This window comes from Knufia obscura (genome assembly GCF_036327395.1).
Source record: "Knufia obscura strain CCFEE 5817 isolate CBS 148926 chromosome Unknown scaffold_4, whole genome shotgun sequence".
In the NCBI taxonomy this organism is placed as follows: Eukaryota; Fungi; Ascomycota; class Eurotiomycetes; order Chaetothyriales; family Trichomeriaceae; genus Knufia; species Knufia obscura.
Genome location: NW_027042690.1, coordinates 1,520,002 through 1,541,208, shown reverse-complemented (window position 1 = coordinate 1,541,208; position 21,207 = coordinate 1,520,002). Strand labels below are relative to the sequence as shown.

The 21,207-nt window shown below is 51.9% G+C and overlaps 8 protein-coding genes across 8 annotated transcripts; 5 read left to right on the top strand and 3 right to left on the bottom strand.

Moving 5' to 3' along the window:
* Nucleotides 1–746: 746 nt before the first annotated feature.
* PMZ80_004522 (uncharacterized protein) lies at nucleotides 747–2,453 on the top strand (the record flags this gene model as incomplete). The annotated part of the gene is made up of 3 exons (XM_064872946.1): nucleotides 747–997; nucleotides 1,164–1,591; nucleotides 1,642–2,453. 3 exons carry the CDS (start codon nucleotides 747–749, stop codon nucleotides 2,451–2,453), a joined length of 1,491 nt encoding a protein of 496 aa, XP_064731604.1.
* Nucleotides 2,454–2,582: 129 nt separating this feature from the next.
* PMZ80_004521 (uncharacterized protein) lies at nucleotides 2,583–4,207 on the bottom strand (the record flags this gene model as incomplete). The annotated part of the gene is made up of 2 exons (XM_064872945.1): nucleotides 2,583–4,003; nucleotides 4,048–4,207. The coding sequence occupies 2 exons, from the start codon at nucleotides 4,205–4,207 to the stop codon at nucleotides 2,583–2,585; spliced, it is 1,581 nt and encodes a 526-aa protein (XP_064731603.1).
* A 901-nt stretch (nucleotides 4,208–5,108) lies between these two features.
* On the top strand, nucleotides 5,109–6,200 carry PMZ80_004520 (uncharacterized protein; the record flags this gene model as incomplete). The annotated part of the gene is made up of 1 exon (XM_064872944.1): nucleotides 5,109–6,200. The coding sequence occupies one exon, from the start codon at nucleotides 5,109–5,111 to the stop codon at nucleotides 6,198–6,200; it is 1,092 nt and encodes a 363-aa protein (XP_064731602.1).
* Nucleotides 6,201–7,826: 1,626 nt separating this feature from the next.
* PMZ80_004519 (uncharacterized protein) lies at nucleotides 7,827–8,303 on the top strand (the record flags this gene model as incomplete). The annotated part of the gene is made up of 1 exon (XM_064872943.1): nucleotides 7,827–8,303. One exon carries the CDS (start codon nucleotides 7,827–7,829, stop codon nucleotides 8,301–8,303), a length of 477 nt encoding a protein of 158 aa, XP_064731601.1.
* A 219-nt stretch (nucleotides 8,304–8,522) lies between these two features.
* Nucleotides 8,523–9,542, bottom strand: PMZ80_004518 (uncharacterized protein; the record flags this gene model as incomplete). Its single annotated transcript, XM_064872942.1, has 1 exon — nucleotides 8,523–9,542. The coding sequence occupies one exon, from the start codon at nucleotides 9,540–9,542 to the stop codon at nucleotides 8,523–8,525; it is 1,020 nt and encodes a 339-aa protein (XP_064731600.1).
* Nucleotides 9,543–10,768: 1,226 nt separating this feature from the next.
* Nucleotides 10,769–13,138, top strand: PMZ80_004517 (uncharacterized protein; the record flags this gene model as incomplete). The annotated part of the gene is made up of 1 exon (XM_064872941.1): nucleotides 10,769–13,138. The coding sequence occupies one exon, from the start codon at nucleotides 10,769–10,771 to the stop codon at nucleotides 13,136–13,138; it is 2,370 nt and encodes a 789-aa protein (XP_064731599.1).
* Nucleotides 13,139–14,547: 1,409 nt separating this feature from the next.
* On the top strand, nucleotides 14,548–14,775 carry PMZ80_004516 (uncharacterized protein; the record flags this gene model as incomplete). Its single annotated transcript, XM_064872940.1, has 1 exon — nucleotides 14,548–14,775. The coding sequence occupies one exon, from the start codon at nucleotides 14,548–14,550 to the stop codon at nucleotides 14,773–14,775; it is 228 nt and encodes a 75-aa protein (XP_064731598.1).
* A 2,311-nt stretch (nucleotides 14,776–17,086) lies between these two features.
* On the bottom strand, nucleotides 17,087–20,807 carry PMZ80_004515 (uncharacterized protein; the record flags this gene model as incomplete). The annotated part of the gene is made up of 2 exons (XM_064872939.1): nucleotides 17,087–17,635; nucleotides 17,682–20,807. The coding sequence occupies 2 exons, from the start codon at nucleotides 20,805–20,807 to the stop codon at nucleotides 17,087–17,089; spliced, it is 3,675 nt and encodes a 1,224-aa protein (XP_064731597.1).
* Nucleotides 20,808–21,207: the final 400 nt, after the last annotated feature.

Genomic DNA, 21,207 nt, shown 5'->3' with positions numbered 1-21,207 from the left:
TTATGGTCGACCTGCTCCTTACTCTACTGTTTACTGCCTCGGCTGCCAAGCCCGTCTAGGCCTTCAAGTTAGCTGCTTGACCAGCTGCCTCTCTACTTCCGCCATTTCTCCCGGGCTCTGCCTTCGCTGTTCAGCTATCGGTCCCCAACAATGCAATTTGCTTGCTGTTCTGCCTGATGCGATCTGTGACAGGATGGTATGTCGACCTGTACCTCGGGTACTCAGGCCTCATTGACTCATTTCCAGCTTGACGTGCCGTCGACGAAAGCGTAAAGTGAGTGAGGACCAGTGCTCACTTTCTAATGCTAACTTGTCCGTAACAAGTGCGATGAAGTTAGACCTGTTTGTGGCCAGTGCTGTAGGTCCGGACGCGCGTGTCAGCCGAGTGACTTAAGGTTGCGACATCATTCTCAGCCTTCTCCAAAGCCGGTCCGCTCCGTACGTCGTCAACCTGACGAGTCTCCCACGGTAACCTCGCCGTCAGCTGTTGCTAGAAGCTCGGAACCATCCGGTCAGCCCTGAAGCATGAAGCTCTATCAGAGATCAATTTTCCTAACAGACTTGTTACAGCGACACTTTCTCACCAAGCAGCTCATCATGCTCTGCAATCCGTAGGGACAAAGAGACATTACGAGGGTTCGCTAGGCTCTGATACCTCGCCAGAAATATGCCACTCTGCTGGCTTCGCAGCTATTGCTGCAATCGCGTTGCCGGACAGTAGCCGGATAGCCGAAACCGCGCAAGACATGCAGCCAATTCTTAACCCGTCGCCTGCGTCAGATCACGTTAATCAATACTCCGGTCTTCCATGGGACCCTGTGTATTCCGAACCCTGGCCGCAAGATGAGAACGAAAGGACAAACTTCCAGGACTCTGACGCGAGGATGGGGTCCATGGCTTGGGAGTTGCATAACAGTGTGCCAGGTGATGCACCAATTGAGACAGATCATACAGTGGCATATCTGTTCAAACATTTTTCGGAGAAACCTGGCAAATGGTGAGGGTCTTCATTCGCCCGCTCGTCGCAGCGCTCACATATGCCGCTCTAGGCTAGACCTCTATTTTTCCGAGCCTTATTTCCAGCACGACGTTCCGAGAAAGGCATTGACGAACCCACTACTCAAATATGCAGTCTGTGCTTATGCAGCTAAGCATTTGCACAGGACCAGGAAATCGAAAACTAGATATCATCTGCCGCTGATGGGGTCGGAGAGCACGAGGCCTTGGTACGATTCTGAGACGCTTGACTGGGCATGGTATGACGCGAGATACTATGCGCAGGCCATAACTCTACTCAGAGAAAACCTAGGTCGAAGCCAATCTTCCGACGATGAAGCTAGCATGCCAGGCACGCCGGGAGTGGCATGCAATGTTGGTGGCATCACGGACGAGGTTCTAGCCGCGATGACGATATTGTGTTGCTACGAGTATATGAGCGCATCGGATACGGACTGGCTTCGACATCTAAGTGGTACAATGTTGCTTTTGGACCTGCAGAAGGACCGGGAGAAGTGGCACATGAGTTCGTATCCATCCAGGGCCAGGCGGTCCATTTTCTGGAATTTTGCGAGGCAGGATCTTTATGCAGCCTGTAAGTGATCGAGTACTTTGCGCAGCCTGGAGCATCAGCTAACGAACTAGTTATTCTCGGGGGCTCGACTAGGCTCGACTCCGAGGACCTCGAGATTTGGCGAGCATCAGGGCTACGACTCGACGATCAAGGGTTTGTGATGCCCAGCAGAGACGAACAGGATGCCAATACGATGAAGGACGACATGGTTTCCAACGCTTTGATCTGGATTTTCACCAAGATCGTCAACTACACAGCTATCAAGAATGGTGCTGGGCAGGACCAGCAACAACGATTGGCGATGCAGTGGAACAAACTTAGCTTGGAGCTCGATATCTGGTTTCGGGGCCTTTCCGAGCGCTTCAAGCCCTACGCAAGGTATGACCTAGAGGAGGATACAGCCAACGACATCAGTGCCACACCAGCTGCCACGCGATCAGCAAAATATCCCTTCCCCTGCATCTGGTACAGCAGCAAAATGTGCGCTTCAACGATGCAAACTTACCACCTTGCTCGCATTCTTCTCCTGGTTCATAGAACAGCAACAGACACACTTCTACCCCATCCTCAACTATCGAGAACCGGAGCACCTGCAAACACCTCAGGTCAGAGCACGATCTCTGCATACCTCGAGAATCTCCGTGCGCAACAGACCGAAATTCAGTACCGGAGCCGCGAGATATGTGGCATTGCAATGTCGTCGCCTACCAAGGCTTGCATTTATCTTCATCAGACGCAGACTTTGTTCGTGGCGGGCCAGTGCCTTTCAGATCCTCAAGAAAGACGGGTCATTCTTGATCTCTTGCGGAGGGTGAACGTAGAGCTGGGATGGGAAACAGAATACAGGGTCGAGCAGCTCTTGAAGGAGTGGGGCTGGAAATAGATGGAAAAAGAGTGCTTGAAATACATCTCATGATAAGAGCTATCTTGTTATGGGTTGCCTTGGCGAAACCCGACTCCCGATCGAGCACGGTCGATCACAACACCTTCTGCAGTGTGAGCCGAGCCTGATTTAGTCCTTCATATCGACTATCTCAATCTCTCTGCTCGTTGCCTTAGCATCCTGCGTGTGATGGAGAGTATTAATCAACTCCTTTCCTTTCACGGTACCACCGTCTCCACCAACTGCAGCCTCGTCACCATCGAAACATACAGCAATTGTTTCCAGGCTGTGGCCTTTGGTCTCGATGTAGAAGAACCACACGACGACTGACTGTATCAAAAGCCAAATAATATAGCAAAGATAATACTTCCACGTGATCCGCTCGAGAGCCACAGGGTTCACGTAATTGGAGAAGAAGGAACCACCGGCGACACTGACCAGCATGCACGTGAGGTACCTCGACCGGAGGTAAAATGGGGAGATCTCAACCACATAGCCGATGAGCAGTCCCGACCACGCGAGGTTGTAGAAGAACATGAAGACAAAGATCATTGCGATCACTGCGCGACCTGCTGCAGTAGTACCGTGGACCTCGTTCTGCTGACTTGCGACGGTCCAGCCTGTCATGGCTAGACAGCCACCGATCGTGGCGGCGAGAAAGAGTGGTCGCCTGCCGAACCTGTCGACCGTAAATGCCATGCCAGTGGCGATAGACATGTTGAAGATGGTCAAGCATCCATTGAGGACAAGCTGTGAGTCTGAGTCGGTAATACCGATCTGGTTCAGCACCAAGAAGATGTAATATGAGACGATACCAGCACCGGCAGTCTGGCTGAAGAACCCAGCGGTAATGGCAATAAGCAAGCGATGGCGGTTGCCCTTAGTCCGCCAGAGGTCGGAGATGCCGCGCTTCGCAAACTCCTTCTCCAGCTCCATCGTCTCCATGACCTCTTGATATTCGCCATCGACGAATTCTTGACCTGACGCCGGCCGGTGAAACCGTTCAAAGGTTTTCCTTGCCAAGTCATGTCGGCCCTTTACGATTTGATAGCGAGGACTCTCGGGAACAAGCCAGATCAGGAAAAGTTGAATCACAGACGGAAATGCCTGTAGGATACTCGGCGTCTTCCAGGACCATTCGCTTTGCATCCGGAGTGTCCCGTATGTTGTCCAGCTGGCAATGATGGAGCCAAGATACCATAGAGTATTGTAGATAGTTGTCAGGCGGGCCCGATATTGGGGATGAGACAGTTCGGTAATGAGCATAGGAGAGCAACTCTGCGTATAGCAGATGCCCAACCCGATGATGAAACGGGCACCAATGAACATGCCGATGTTGATGCTGACGGTCTGGATCACAACGCCTGTGAAGATAAGAGCGCTACCGAATAGGATCGTCCATTTCCGGCCGATACCGTCTGCGAGAATCGGTACCAGAGGCAGACCGACGACCTGGCCAACAGAGAAGATGGCATTGAGAAGGCCAAGTTTTGCAGCAGATGGGTGGTTGAAGGAGTCTTGCCAGTAGCTCAGTGTCTGCAGACCATTCACTGCCCCAATTAGCGATTGCGGCAATGCAGGAGGGGAGACATACTCATAGACCCATCAAACCCATTCGTGGCAGAAGAAAGAAGCAAGACGACAACCAGGGAGTGAAGGTGGATGAGGGATCGATGCTTGTACCAGGTCACTGTGGGGAACTCCTTGCCCGCCACAATGACTGGTTCGTTCTTGGATTTGAGAAACTGTAACATGTTGACAGATGACTGTTGCGTTGTGCAAGAAGCTCGAATTACTCAAATCGCCTTGCAGCAGAGTTCGACACCGCCGGTACGAAGAGAGCTTGCGCCGGATGCATTGAGCAAAGGGGAGGGATGCATTTGTACTTCCGCACTTCCACGTGGCGGGTACCACGGTCTTCTACCTCGGGCTACATGACCCTCCCCAATGCGAAGTCGGGCCATAGTATAGTCCTTTGATGCCATCCTAATGTGGTGGATGAAGCGCACCGTGTACGAGTTACGCCGAAGATGGTTAGAAAAACTTCGTTGCTTAGCAGGTGAACCTGCCTCAGCACGTGGAATGGAGACTTGGAGCACTACAAAGTTGATCACGTACCGAGACTGCCATGGGATACAGTCCGCAACGGAGGATCAAGCAAAGTTGGGGAGACTCAGGCTCAGGAGGATATCCATATAAGTACCCCACACTTTATGGCTTTAGCCTAAAGGCTCGCATATCTGGGCCGCGTTTGGACGAAACCGGTATATGTGCCGCAGCAGCGATAACAGGCCCAGAAGTGGCAAGTGCGATTCGCACCATCTTGCTATGTAACTCCCACCAGCTCCCACTTTACCACTTGTTTGACAGGTGGTCCGTTGGCAAGTCAAAGACACCAATCCATGAGCCACTATATTATCCTTGCTAACAGCGATTCGTTTGGCGAAAATGGAGGCATCTCATATGGTGTGGTTCCCACCTGACTAAAGATTGCTCGGCTAAGTACCTACCAAAATAGGTATACATGCCGCAGCCGAGCATTATCTTCTAGCATTCTGTGATTTGAAAGAGACAACTGCTCGTTATTAGAGCAACACCAGCATTCCACGTGAGAAGAGTTTCATTAACTCAAGCTTCATTTTACCATCGTCGACAATGGCTCCTTTCCTCTCAGAAGACACTGATTCAACCCCACGTATGCCTGGTAAAGGCTCCAAGTATGTTGATGGGGCTCTGATTCCGGACGTCGAGCAGCATGGAGACAACCCTGTTGCCATTCGCCTGACAGACGAAGAACTTCACAGTGGTAGGACTCGGCCAGAGACCATTCAACAATGCCTCAAGTATCTCCATCGCGACGGTCTTGTGGTTCTTGAGAATGCCATCGACGAAGCCTTGGTAGACAAACTGTACAAGAAGATCGTCGAAGACAACGAGATATACCTTTCCAAGAACTTCCTTCAGTATAATCAAGGCATTGCTACCAAGAATGTCAGTCAAGTGCCTCCACTCACGCCCGAATGGCTGAGCCGCGACTTCTATGCCAACGTACACATGATGCGTGTAATCGAGAACATGCTTGGACCCCGCCCAGAATTGCGATTCATCAACAGCAACGTTGCCGTGCCTGGCGCAACTGGCCGCCAAGCAGTCCATAGCGACGTTAACCACCGCTTCCCCGAGATCCCTTTCGGCATCGTTATGAACATCTACCTTCAGGATTCCGACGCTTCCAATGGCGTCACGGAGATCTGGTGCGGAACCCACGATTGCTACCCGCAGGAAGAGCAACAAGCGACCAAAGAAAGCGGTTGGATCAAGAAGGAGGCCATCCAAAAGCGCGCCAAGGTAAAGCCACCTGTACAACCAAAGCTCAAGAAGGGTAGCATCTGCTTCCGCGACTTGCGCCTCTGGCATGCCGGCATGCCAAACACCAGCGACCACCATCGCATAATGCTTGCCATCGACTATTTTGCAGAATGGTACCAGTGCCCAATGACAGTGGAGCTACCGAGAGCGATGAAGAAGGAGATTGAGGAGGAATGGAACATCTCGACAAAGGGTGTCAAGTGGGTGGATAAGGTGGATCATCTGAACCAGCCCTTCTACCTCAACATGACGCAGGATCCATCCATGTATATCAGGCAGACAGAGAAAGGTGTTGAAGATTGGAGGGCAAGGTTGACAGGAAAGTTCGAGTTTGACCGGGCCAAAGTAACTGACCAGAACTACTGGACAGCAGAGTAGTTAGCATATTCGACCAAGTCTTTCGGATTCTTATAGCCTTGATCACCAGGAGCAAGGAATGTTGCGTATGAACGCCGTGCCATTCATTATTCGCGGAACATCCCATCTGCTCAGTCATTGCGACGAAAAGCCTTTGTCAGTACCGATCGGTATCTTGCCGCTCGTGTTAGAAATGTACGACGGTAGAGAGGATAAACCAGAATGAATCTTGCCTGGCCTGGCGCTCGAAGAAGCTTGTAAAGAGCATCCTGTAAGCTGTATCGCAAAGTCTTGTTGTTTCTGCTGCGCGTTAGGCTAACCACGACTGAACGTAAACAGCCTACGGAGATGTGTCCCAGAAAGAACTACCGCGCTAGCAGCAAGCGGCGCTCTAATGACGAGCTTCGTTGCAAAATTACAGATGAGGTTGAGTATTGATCTGTTTCAGCAACTAGCTAGCCCTAACTTTTTCTTATCTACAGACCTCAAGGGGCTCAATGTGGCGCTGTTCTAGGCTTGACACCCCTGGAATCTTGATACGAGATTGTCATTACAATTTGAGCTATCGCTAGCGTGGTAAATCTTTCTGGGACACATCTCCGTAGAGTAGTAAGAATTAGTGAAACGGCCGCTAAGCGGCGAGCACGAATGACGGACCAATCAGAAGACGTCACTCCCGGTGATGCTCTGCTTCAAGTTGGACCCCCGTCATCTATCGATATGACCTCACCGATCCTGCCTGTCAGACTCGAAGGATCCTTTGTAAGTGATCAGTGTAAGGGTAGTAGTACGGGAAGACCTAAAGACAGCATGAATCTAGCTGTGTCTGCAACAGGAAAGCCCATATGAGGCTTTCCCATATGAGTCGACTAACCGTAGGTTGAATAGCGCTAACTATAATATTCTTAGGAGGCACACCCTGGAAGTCAACGTGAGTAAGTCTGAAGACTACTTTACTTAGATCTTGGGCAACTTGAGCGGGACAACGGTGCTCACATCGACTTCCTGGTGGGTGGCAGAGGAATAAAGCCAGAAATAGAAATACAGCGTCACAGTTAACTGATCGCGGGTGTCGGCAACAAATGAAACTCAGAATCGGTGCGCCATTCGTCCACCTCGGTCCGCCAAGCATCGAAGCGGAATGCTTTTGCTGATCGCTGGTGTCGGCGCGGGGAGCTAGGCAAGGAAGTACCCGTGCATCCTCCACGTTTAGCCAAGCATCGAAGCGGAACGGTCTCCCTGCTTGCTGCCATTATTAAACGGTCGAGAGCAGCTCCACTACTCTGATTTTTGTTCTCTGCGTACCGCATCTGAAGACTTACTCAACCCATCCTGCTCCTCTTCGAAAGCTCAAAAGTATTCATCATGCAGTCGCTCCTCCTTCTCCTCCCAGCGCTAGCTGCCTTCCTACCAGCAGCTCTAGCCGATTGCGACAGCTTCGAACCAATCGTACGCACCCACAACGATGTCACTTTCAGGTCACTCGGAACCCCTTCGACCTTCCGGATAAGTGCCATCATCGACTGCACAGAAGATCAGGCAGGCAATGTTCAACCATCAGGCAACTGCAACTCCACTCAATGCCCGCTAGACGCGGAGCCCAACTTCTATCTTCGGCTGAACCGCACCATGAATTACACTACCACTATGGATGCCAAAAACTCGCTTTTCGACCTGGCGCGACCCTCCTTCCAACAGCAAGACTCCATCAATTTCAATGAGTCCTGGGCGTACAGCCCGACTGGCGTCAGATCTTGCTTGAATGAAGGCCAGGCAGGCTATTGGGGGTTCTCGCCATTTTTTTATTGTGTAGATGGGACACTGTCGGGATGCAGTGGTGATGACTATCCGTCTGATGGAGCTGTCGTTCGATTCTGCGCTCCGAAGACATTGGGTGGAGCGAACCCTAGCGCGGCTGATGGAGCGCTGAACGTTGTGCAGTGTGGTGGGTGCGAACCCGAGATGGCTCCCGCAAACGCGACGTTGACAGAGGAAGAGAGCGAGGCGTTGACAGAGGGAGAGGGCGAGAGCACTGATGGATCGACCTCGCTAGGTGTTGCAGTATCGAAGTCGATATCAGCTATCGCGCTGGCTGTGATCGTGGGTCTTGGTTTGTGCTTGTAGACTTCTAGTTAGCATTAGCTTCGTCGCACGGCTACAATCGAACGGGAAACTATCGTACCTATCTGATCGTCCTCAATACGGTCCGACCGTAGGTTTGAGCTGCTGGTAAAGGTGACTGGAACGCAACGTCGCCTCCATAGTGGATTTAAATACCCAATCGTGTGGTTCGGATAACCACGGAGGCTACCGAAAGCACACACTTGTCTGTATTTGTTGCTGCTAAACCATAGCCACCGGTACGGATCTGTGACCCAGCCTGATCAAAGGGCTCATCGTCAGTAGCAATCCCATCAGTACAAGCATCATACCAGCAGGCACTGCCGCTAATGAAAGTGCGATTCTGTTCGCCTGTCCAGAATCTTCACCAGCCAGCATCATGATACCTCTGGCCAGTCCGAATAGTAAGATGTATGCAATAACTGGCGCAAGTAAGAAACTAAGCACTGTCCTGAGACAATGTTTTTCGACTAGAGCGAGGCTCTTCAATACCGAGCTAAGCTGCCTCCAGAAGTCCTGAGTTGCGTAGAGATACTCCTGAGCTTCGTCGGATAGCTCGTACATATCGACATCTGGCTGAATCTGAGCACGTACAGAATTGGCATCGACGGCCATCCTCTGGGCATTGTGGGAATCTTCGACAATAATCGCGCTGGACCCGTTCATGTGATGCAAAGCGGACGACATTCGTCCAACGACTCTGTCGATTGACTTCCGAGCTGCGATTTGCCTCTGCAGGCGTTCTGTCAGATGACAAAAGTCGTCATTGCAGAGGCTGATGTTATTCTCAGAGCAGCGACGTTTGGCGAGTCGAGATAGCTTGAGAAATAGCTGCTCGGTATGCTGCATGTATACAGAGACTCTAGCATCCGCGATAACTATCCCGATGATCCGAGCACACTCGTCGCGTGCTCTCGAGCTCTCAATCTGTCTCTTCTCAATCTCCTGCATACGTGATAGGTATTGCTCCAGGGTGTCAAGCTTCTTCTGGATAGCGACTCTCCGAGAGTCGGACAACAGCCGTGAAAGACCTGCGGCAGCGAAATATCCTCTGAGTGATGGGTGCTCGAGCATTTCTCGGATAGGAATTAGAAGGGCGTTGCTGTAAATGGCGTCTTTCGCGTCTGATGTCGTGTAGTGGTAGGAATATGTATTAACGTCGCCCAGCTGAACTCGGGCATCGCCATCGATCGTGCTCTGGCCGTAGGTATGTCTACTCTGGCTAACAGCGGCGCTGGCCATGGATGCTAGAATGCTCAAGGAAAAGCCTGCTTGTTAGTGAACACGATTGTATGTGAGCAACTTGCCTGAAATAGGCATTGCAGTCGCCAGAGACAACAGCAGACTCATTGATTATAGCACAGTTACAACGAACGTTCTCACCATGTCACCAAATCACGTCCGGGGATTTGGGCGCCTACCACAGCCACAATAGCCCACCTGCATTGGGGCCAGATAGGACTCGCTTGAACTTGTGCAGCGGACCGCTACAACGTCTGTCAAAGTACTCCCGGGACATGGTCAACAGCTGGAAGTAAGATGTTGACTGCTAGGCCCGAGGGAGCTGGTACTCATCTTCAACGATCCTTGGTCGTCACCCGCCGGAAAAACGGACTGAGCGCAACAAGCACAATTTCTGCTGGGCAAAGCGCCCATTTGCGTCCATTCCGATTTTCCGGCGGGTGGTCGTGTGCACTTCTGTAGGCTAAGTGTCAAAAGAACTCACGTGATCGGTGCGCCAATGTCCGCTAAAGGACACGAATCTGGAGCAATTACCACGTTTTAACATTAGTGTACATAACTTCTTGTGAGCTTTCAGTATGTGAAGACCATGCTCGTTCTCGCGGCCCATAAGTGCGGCAGGGTGTAAATTAAGGGTGGTCGACTAGGGACCTCACAAGCTCAACAAGGTTCGAGGTCTGTACGCAAGAAATGGTGATTTGGTAGCGAGCGAATCACATTCTGTGCTTGGCCCCCCTGATCTTCCTGTCACAAATTTGTGTTTCATTCATCGATCATTGAGCCAGGAAGTCTACATGTTCATATTGTTGTGTAACAGTACGGCTCACAGTGCTCAGGCTCGACGAGCTAGCTATGGTCTCGCTTCTGCATGTCCATCGCTAACGGGTCTGAACCACAATCATGATTGCCAAACGCAAGATCTGCTTGGTTGACGGCACAAGTCAGCCACCAACTTTAGTGCCTGCTTTCCTCGAAGAGACCGTGGTTTTGGTTGGAAGTCCCAGGTCACAACAGGCCCTACAACTTTAACAGCTTCAACCACACGGTCAAGTTGCATTGAGCTGTCAAGACTTCATCGTGACAAGCAACTTGACGAGACCCACTCTCAGCCTCAAGGCGCGCAGCATCTAACTGCTCGTTCAGCCGGATAGCACTATGAAATCTATTAGTTGAGAACCCTCTTCCTACGGTCTCATTCATCCTGTGCTTGTTGACAGGTTGCCAGCATGGTGGCCTTACTGCGTACAAATGCAGCAGTGTTTGGCGCTATTGCCTATCTTGCTCAACTCGGCTTTGCACAAGAGGGCCAGTCTTATCGTCAGCTCAGCAAAGGAAAGACGGTCGCCCCAGCATTCGATTTTCTCAAGAATTTCACCTTTCCGATACCATCGTTCGCATATAATGTTACAGCAAAGGACAACGATGACTTTGACATATACTGGCTTGATCAATTTCAAGCTCGTGTCACCGAGTGGCTCCAATTCTTCCGCGATGTGAACTTCACGGACGCAGAACTCAATGCGCCAGTGAACTTCGTATGTCCTACGGATGACGAAGCGTACTTCACCAAGAACCAAACTTGTCCCAATGCCTCTTACGTTACATATCCATATTACGTTGTGAGTGATCTGGCTTGGTATCTCCCGCAAGATGCTTGTGCCGTTGAGGACTGGGACAATGGTTGCGCGTCTTGGCTAAACTCGACACTGGATCCTGTCAACAAAACCGGCAGCCTCATCGATGAGCTCAACAAGCAGCAAGTCATAGCCGAGCAGAATAAGACCGTCTCGTACTACCGATTAATTTCAGACTATCTCGGGGTCGGGTTCCCAGTCAACGACACCTGTCGAGCCAACATCAATATGGCCTTAGGTTCTGGCGATGAATTTAACAAAGCAGGCATGAATGCAGCCACGACTTTGATGGCGCTGATACCCGCACTTCTCACGATCGGAAACCTGTTCGTGCCTCGGAGCTCAGAAGTCTTTGCTAGTAGCTTTCTGGTAGGTATCATGTCAGCTATGTTCAGTCTTGGCCTACCAGTTCGCAGTATCAGCGGCGTCAGATCAGATCAGCGAGCTGATGTCGGTACGTTTGGTTTCAGAGCCAGGTACTGGTTAGCCAGATTTGGCAAGAACACGTATCGGTCTCGTAAGGACGAAAAAGGACAAGCAAACGAGTGTTTCAGTCTGAGCAGTCTGCAGAAATGGTCTGCTGATTTCGATCCTCTTCAAGACAACAGTATCACTGAGGAGCTGGCGTCTACCGACTGGGCTTTTTCATCAATCAAGACACGTGCCAAGGAATGGCAGCAAAGGGCTCACTACTGGCAGATCCCCTCTGTCCTCATTGCGGGATCTCAGGTTGTACTGTTCCTGCTTTGTATTGGCCCGTTGTTCTTATCCTACGGTACGCCACTACTCCTGTTTGATTGCAGGACCTACATCACATCGATTTGGCTGCTGTTGGCAGCAGTGATCAGTGCTCTCTTTCGCTTCACCATGTGGGAGAAAGGAGTGCACGAGCGTGTCAAGCTGTATGCCCTCAGCGACCTGGCGTTGTCGAACTTCAAGCTTTTCGCGAACTCATCCTTGCAATACTCGCACGATGGCTCTAAGTTTGCACACACTGAGTCCGAGCTGCCACCTCTATATCCGCCACTTCTTAACGCCATTGGGTCAGCTGTTCGCCGCGCTCTCGGCTCGAGCAAGCATTCAACGACAGGTAGCAGGCACAGTCTAGAGAATGCCACAGCCCACCAGGTACTACCTGGGAGTTTCGGCTTCTTCGATCGAATATTGCATAATGTGCGTCTTGTCTTTTATGCCTGTAAAGACAACTACAGGCATCCAGTCTCTTTTCTGAAAGCAGGTTCGGCGAAGCACTCACCTCCTGATGCAGCCAGAAGGTGGCGTCCACTGATGATTCTTATGCATCTCTCCACCGATGGACGAAACCCTCTAGTAACGCTTTTCACCGGCCTCGTCGAAGGGTTTATCCTGATCCTGCTGACGGCATTTTTTGCCGCGCAGTATGGAGGAAACCTGTTCGTTATGTGTTACTCCACTGCTGTCCTCCTCGTGGCGATCACTCTCGGTCGGGGACTAGGCCTATTCTACGTGTGGCACAGTGCACACAGCTACGGCCTCCATGTGATCGAGACACAAGATCAAGATCAGATTCGAGGCTGCCTACGCATACTCTGCAGCATGAATGAAGTGCTCGTCTACGTCAACGGTTCGTGGTTCTTTGAAGGTCATCGGCTCGACGTGCGGCCTGGATGGACTGCCTTCCAACTGTGCTATAATCACGGACACATGGACAGTCTCGCGGATAACAGGCGGTGCACTTGCGACTGGGCTTCGCCAGCCAGCTCGCCCTCGTTGTTGCCTGTGAGCAAAGCCAATGTGGTGTGTACCAGCAAGCCACTGCCACATGAGCCCATTACCAGGATCACGAGCGTCTCATCAATCTCTGGCAACACCAACAGGAAATTCCCGGATGCGTCGGGATGGACCCACGCGATCTCGACGAGCAGCGCTATCTCGCCAATTTTACCACCTCCTCTTCCGTCGCGCAACCTCGGCAACCCATGAACGAGGCCGACTTGAAACGAAGCTACTGACGGAAGCGCTCACAAGCTTGTCGTTCTGTCGCCCGAGCGTAACTTCAGGCCAACATTTTCTTTGCCTCTTCACAAAAGCCAGAATACGATGAGGCTCCGAAGGCGTCCCACCAAGCCCGCCTTATAGTGGCTTTTGCAACTCCTTGCTATAAGGCACCCGCACTGTGCTTGCCGAACAGCACAATTCTCTCTCCGAGTCGTCTCACCGCATCGTCTCACCGCATCGTCTCACCGCATCGTCTCACTCCATCTCGTTACGCCGCCAATATGCTGCGCATCAGCACCCTCAGTATCCGCTACCATACAGACTTTGGTTCCTCTATTTCGACCCAAACATCTGTCCATGGACGATCTACATGGTCTCTTCACGCCGGATGTCGTGCTAGACTTGTATATTGCGGCCTCGATGTCTCGATACAATTCCGACTAAGTGATGTTCTTCCACAATCAGGGTGCGCTGTATCCTTATGTCGCAATCACTAGCGGTGTGCTACCGCGATATACGAAGGAAGTCAATGTGTGGAAGACCGTACAAAGTGAAATACTAGTCGTTGATGTTTGTGCGCTTGGGATGTATTGTCTGGTTTTGGGGCAGCAGGGGAGACTGGATCCTGCGGAGTGGCGGCAGTTGGGCTGGTTCTCTGTGGTGCTTGCGGTGTCTGTGACCGTGTTGAGGTGCTGTTTTATGCTCGGAGTGGGTCAATGAAGAGAGAGTCTGAAGCTGTATTGGTGTTGATGTACTGGTAGTTCGGGAGTGGGAAGGATAGGGATCGTCAGTTCTGACTTATTGGGGATATCTGACGAGAAAGATAAGAATTGGGAGCTTTTTGGAGGCAGACGATGGTCTGTCGGAAATCGTCTAGGACAGTGCGGTATAGGAGGTGCATATAGCTTGGAGCAAGATGTCGGCCTATCACAGAAATTGATGAATTTATTCGCCTGCTTCGGATCACTATTTGCCCAAGCATCGAGCCTTCGCCGCACGTGCAGCGATCACGAGTTCGGTAGGGTATTGATTCTACTTGCACAAGCTGTCACAGAGGTATGGGATTGTAGCACTTGCGAGATGTGGTACGATGTATCATTATTGAACTGAGTACCTGTTCCAACCTACCTCCGCCCGGACGAGCAAACTGGCCGCTTTCTGTACGCTTAACCTGCCTGAGTTGTGCTTAAAGAGCGGCCACTTTGCTTGTCCGGGCGGAGCCTACCATCAAAACCTCGAAGCCCAATAGGGTTAAATCAGCAACCGTACCAAGTGACGTCAAGGACGTCAACGTGCCCATTCCACCCCGGAACGTTCCCGTACGAACACACTGAACCACACTATCCATCTCAAACAACAGCTCTTTACACCTCATCATCGCATCATTCATAACCATGACCATCCGCGGCTCCATCTTCTCCCTCTACCGCCGCTGTCTCCGCGCAGCACGCACAAAACCAGCAGAAACCCGCCCAAACTTCGAGCGCGTAATCCGCAATGAGTTCCGGAAGAACCAGCACGCCGTTTCACGCAAGGACTTCGGCACAATCGAGTACATGCTCAGGATGGGTGAGCGGAAGCTCGAGACGTATGGGGCGGGCAGCGTGCGGGATATCCATTGAGGCTGAAGCTTCAGGATATACGCGGCATTTATAATGCCACGCTTAGCCGAGGAGACTCATCGTCACACAACGAAGACAATTTCTCGGGAGCAGAAAATCATCAACATCCGGCGATTATCGAGCATGCTTGGTCAACCAGTCAGCATACTGTCACGATATTGCTTACCCCATCAGCTCAGCAGCATCTAAAGACTCCACCACGATACAGCAGCTCGAACCCGCCCTTTCAGTCCAGTTATCATCGTGTCAAGCTGACATGAAGGCACAAATTAGCGAGGCAGGAGTGCAGCATGTACTTAAAGAAGAACGATCTCAGCCGCCACGAGGCAGATACCGGTGACCGTTTAAGATGGCAAGCACGATGCCGTACTCATCTGTACAAAAACAACCTGTGATTGTCCAGTGTGGAAAGAGCGACTATGTGTGGGGCGCGACCAGGTATGGCAAAGGCAAGGTCCAGCGTGCATATATGGTCCGACTAGATGGCCGCACTGGCAAGTGGCGATCAGTCTCTTCTAGAGGAAGGCGCGATTCGGTGTGAAGAAGGTACGGCTAACCAAGAAATCATGGGAGGAAAGTACGACTCAGTGCAAGGAGTGGGGCCGCAAATAAGGTAACAGCTATCTGTCTGTCTTGTGAAATGGTGCAGCCCAATGTATATTGTGAAGGCAGGACCTCCCCAAGGTGAAGGCACAGCGGCGCTGCAACGAGGAGGCTCAATCAGCCAGGCAGGCACGTGGTCATCACCTTCTCCAGTCACACACTGCCCGTATCATCTCATCTAGCGGGGAAGATGCGACCAAATAGGAGCCAAGCCCACAGGACCACGCGACCCAGCGCAATGAAGGTCTAACCCCCAGTATGACGCAGGCAGGTGCGGCCGCAGCTCCAGCGTAGGCATCGGAAAGGAAGGTACTGTCCATGGTCTGGGATACATAGAAGGGACGACCCACCTGCGCTGCCATGAGCGTGGAGGAGTTACTGCCCAGTAAGCCTGTATAGAAAAAACTTCACCGATTCGTATTTCTACACGCTCCAGCCTTTCGTACCTACCCAGCCTGTGCGGGAAACAATTGGCCGGTCTCATATTTATACACACTTGAGCCCGCCCCACAAGTTCAGAGCTCTATGCGAACGAGAAAGGCTGCAATTACCTTTAGAATTACCCACAGATGTTCTTGTACCTTGATAGTATCGTATGATCTAGCCTAGCTTCACTGTATCCAACGTGTGAGGAGTAAACGCTTCTCGAATCGAGGTACTCATGTCCGACATAATCTGAAAACCAGCAAATTATTTCCCGCATAGGCTGGCTAGGCTTGATCAGCGTTGTTCTCCGGGCTTGGCCGGCACCCGTAGCACCTAAACTTCCGGGGCATATTTTCATAACCTGAACTAATTGAGTTGCAAAGAGTAATTTACCAAAGCATTGCTCGCACAGCTGAGGCTCGCTACTTCGCAGAAGGCACGATCCGCACATTGCAGGGATGAACCCCTAGAGGGATCGTATGCTGAGGAAAGCACTCGAGTATTTAGACCAATGGAGGCAAGACTACTGTAGACACAACAAGTGCGATGTTGTCCGAAAAAACCACGGCCCAGACGGAGAACCGCGCCACATAGAAAACTTCCATAGTACAGGCACTCGCCGCTCAATTCAAATGAGCGCCCTAAGCACAATTTAGGCATGTTTAGCGCTTAAGCCGATGGGTCGGCGGCCCGGATGTACAGCGAAGCGGAGATCTGCACCCGACGTTGTCGCTGTCCTTTACAGGAGGTACAGCGCACTACGGCGCGAGTACGAAGCAGCGTGAGATAAGTTAAAGAACATGCACCGGTTCTCAAGAAGGAATGATCTACTTACAGTAGTGTAAGGAAGGTACAATCATTACTTCGTGATGCGAGGCAATCCTGGGGACAATGCGAGTGACTCACTCCACTTTCTCCCATGCCTTAGCGAGCATGTGCCGACGACAGGCAAGCAACACCGTATAAGGAAGGGCACACTGTACCTGACGAGTAACTTAGGACGGAGTGGTGGTGCACTGGTAGTAGAATGGTGGAGTACCTTAGTAGAATGGTAGTTTCGTTGAATCTTTAGTATATTCAAGTAAGTATATAAAGTACTAACCATATGCTAAATAGTCCACAATCGCCTGCTGATTAGCTACTCAATTTCCGTAAAATGCCAAGTACCTTCCCAAAAACAAGTTCTTGCTTTAAATCACCGCACTTGCTGGATTGTGCAGGACGAAGTAGATGCTTCTTCTAATCTCTCTCTTTCCACCGTCTCCACAGTTCGTACCTCAGATCACCTCCCGAACTCAAGACTAGGAATAACAACAGGCCCATACTTCATCACCCCACCATACGCCCCCTCCCCCTGCACCAAAAAGTCCGCAGCAAGACTCAACTTCCCACTTCCTTGCCCCGGTCCCTGCGGCCGTCCAAACGTCCCATTCACAACCTCAGGATCATAAGCCACGATGGCAACATAGCCCCGTTTCGCCATCAACCGTCTATTCGCGTTGTTTGGCGCTCCAGCCGCATCAACGGTGAATATCTCCATCATGTCTTCTTTTGTATCGGTTGGTTGGGACGGTGTGCTTCTTTGACCGTTGGCGGGGATGTAGAGTGGTCGGTTGCTGTTGAGGAGTTTGAGGATGTAGCTGTTTGGTGGTGCGGCGACGACGGAGGAGGAGATGAGCTGGTACATTGTTTTGTGGTCTTGCGGGTGGGAGGGGTCGTGGACGAGACCGGCGCCGCAGGTGTTGACTGCGCCGGAGAGGAATGTGAACCTTATGTTGCGGTTGTGGGCGATGCCTTGGAGGGTGCGGATGAAGTAGGTTCGTTCTAGGTCCTGTGTTCTGTTAGTGAGTGTTCGTGCGAAGATTGGAAAGACATACCTTGAATTCGTGCGTCCATTGATCCTTGAGTTCGTCTAGGACGTCGATATCTCCGAACGGATTGAGGATGCCGCCCATTAGACCGGACTTGCCGACTGCTCGCTTGACTGTGTCAAAGCCAGAGCCGACAGCACCTTTGGCACCAACAATGCCTGCAACTGAAGACGTGACTTTTCCGAGCATGTTGTATGTACCTGTCACTGCTTTCTTGCCCGTCGCTACCGTCGAGGCCAGTTGTTCCATGTTCTCCAATCTCGGGTAGATTAATGGCACGGCAATCATCAAGATGCAATGCTGGACGCTTTGTGGCAACATTGCGATCTTTGGAAAGATACCTTGATATGTCGGACCTGCCATCACTTGATGAGGGTTCCGCTCTGATCTCGTATCTGGTCCGACAAGCGCCACAGCTGGTCCCAAGAACTTCACAAAGTGCCAGCCAGTACCTGTTATCGTAAACAAATCTCTATCATCAGAAACGTTGCGCAATATCTCCAGCGTAGTGTGGTGCTGGAATAGAAGGTACATCTCGATACCTATCCGACCAATGTTCTTGAACATGTTACTGAACTGCATGTAGTCTGGGTAAGAGCCGAAACCATCAAAGATGTCGTGATCGTCGATTGTGCACACGTGAGGTATCTGCGCGAAGGCTTCTCGTAGGAATGGCTGATCGAAGTGGCTCGTGTAGTAATGAAAGTAAGCATGTGACACATCCTCCTCATGTGCTGCCGTCCAAGCCGCATTCTTCCTGTTGTCCTTTCCTGACTGACCTAGCCACTGCTTTAGCGATGGTATTTCCTTCCACAATCGATCCGCAGATATTTGGCCTCCCAGACCGAGCTGTGTATGGAAGCCACCACATTCAGCATGTTTCTGCATGATATCCTTCCACATGTAGCCTGGACCACCGAGCCTTGCTCGCTCGTTTGCAGATGTATTCAGAGACCAATCGTTACCAGAAGTTGCGATGAAGCGCCAATTCGTCTCATATCGCCCAGCCACAAGGAACTCATATCTCGTGCATCCGAGGTGTGAAGTGATTGCGTACGTCCATTTCGCAGGACCGTCAATTTCCATGCGTAGGTCAACATCGTACTTGTAAAATGACCACCTTTGGTGCTGGGCTATATTCTGTCCCTTTAGCTGTCGAGGGTTTGGTGACAGGTCAGTACTTTGGTGGATGTGTATCGTTGGTGGCTGAGGACCATCCGTGACAAGCATGATTGAACCATACCAGAACCCAAGCTCAAGATCCATGTTCGTATACCTTAGGTATGGTCCAAAGTATACGCCATTAGTAGGAGCCACCTTATACAGCTCGACGCCGCTTGATGGCGGTGGGCCAGTGAAAGCTACTGAATTTGACGCACTCATCACACTTTGCTGGTCGAAGCCAGGAGTCATCGGTAGACCAGGCGACTGAAGCGGTTTGCCACCCATGAAAGACAGACCAGGAGATGCTAATGGTGCCATGCTACCAGTCGGAGACATGGGTGTATTGTCCAGATTGAGTGGTGTTGGCCCTTTCGGAAACTCCCATTGTGTGGACTGTGTCGGCAGATGTATGTAGTAATACTGACCAGAGTTGGAGTCGAGATGTGCAATCCAGCCCTCAGGTAGTGGTGGAGGTGAAGCCGGGCTTACGAGCTCAGATGGGTGTCTTTGAGGCATACCGGCCTGCATGGGGGATTGCATGCCATTCTGCTGATGGACCGGCGATTGGCCCGATTGCGGTCGGGGCTCATTTGCAAAAGCAGGATGCTGTTGTAACTGCGGCTGGGGCTGCGCTTGAGACTGAGGTTGCGTCTGTGGCTGCTGCTGTGGTTGTGGTTGCTGTATACTGGAGGATGCTGGGGCGGAGGGGTTGACTGGCTGGGGACTTGTTGTGGATTGTCTAGGATATCGACCCTTCTCCGCTGGGTATTGGCCAGGCCGTACACCAGTCAACGAGGAATATGCAGGAGGTGGCTCGTCTGCGACAGGTAATCGTTGGGTCTCGTTCTCGAGCGCATTAGATCGCGCGGAATATGGGGCTCCTGGTTGTGGTATGCTGTTCTGGTGTTGTTGCGATTGAGACGGCCTGCGCATAGGCTGTTGCTGTGGCTGCTGTCCATGAGTTGGCACTTCGCTATCCCCTTGAAACACTATCGGCACAGCGTGCGCAGAACCTGGCTGTTCTGTAGGTGTCCAAGGTCGCTGAGGAGGTTGTGATTGTGGCTGGGGCTGACTGGGCTTCCTTCCACCGTAAGTGGCATTTCTTGCTTGTGCGGCTGCACTCTGTGCTTGTTGCGCTTGTAGGGCGGTCAGAGTGCTTGTCCCAGCAATGCCTGAATTGGCGAATCGTTGCTCGATGTCGGTCAGCGGTCTACCAAACGACGCAGTATGCTGCTCAGGTCCAATTGGGGTTTCCGGAGGAGGAGGCGAGCCCCTAGTTGCCTTTGTAGTGGCATTCGAGGCAGTAGAATCAAGACGACCAATCGTGTTCGGGTCTCTAATATTGAGTCTAGCGAAGGCAGCCTGGGCAGCATTTCCGATGGTAGGGGTGGGAAACGAGGTAGTGCCTGGAGGTGCGCTCTGAGGCATGCTATCGTATCTCTGTACCGGTCTCTGGAAAAGGCCGTCCTTGTCAGGAGCCTCAGGACCAGGCGAATCCGGCAGAGGCTTGGGCACGTTCGCGCCCCGCCTTTCTGCCAGTGTTGACTGCGCCGGCAGCTCTGCGGCTATTGGTATCCTTCCAGCACCTGCTGATCCTGCTCTTTGTGTTGGGTCTAAGGGCGAAGCACTGTTCATCCTGTTCTGTTGCGGCGATCCGACTCTTCTGGGGTCCGGGTACTGATATGGTGCAGAGGTCCCATTTGTTCTGGCGGCCTGCGCCTGCATCTGGGCTTGCCTCGCTGCGTCGTCCGGGTAGGGTAGGGAAGGCATCTGAGGTAGGGACGGCATCGGGTACTGGCTGCCACCAGATGGCTGACGAACATCGGCGGCAGACATACTGGAGGGTGAGGCTGCAGAGGAACGTTTCTGGATGCGGAGGGGCTCGATTATGGGAGATTCGTTTGTTGTATTCTTCCGCTGCAGAAACATCTCGTCGCCTGGTCTGCCATGCTGCCCGGAAGCGCTCATTGCGCCGGATCCTGGTCGTGCTCAGGAGCGTGTAGACTCGGGCTAAACGTATTGCGGCGGGGTGCTAGTGGGTTGTCGCAACGACGATGACAATAGCACTCACAGATTCGGTGTGGCCGCAGCAGACCTATGCCAAAAAGCGGAATGTTGCTGCAGGATGAAACAGTCGCCAGACCGCATCGACTTGCGACAGAAGTTGGCAATACTCATGCCTCACCACAACCGCGTATGCAGTACGGTAGTATGCCCGCCCGCTGTAGGCGAGGACGAATGATATCAACCGGCCACTGCCATGCGTGTAGCCGCCCGGCCAAGGTCCATTTAGCTGCGTTTCCTGCCATCGTCGACTGTGATTGGTCGACTGAAGTGACTCTTGATCGGAACGGCGTGTATATCGTGG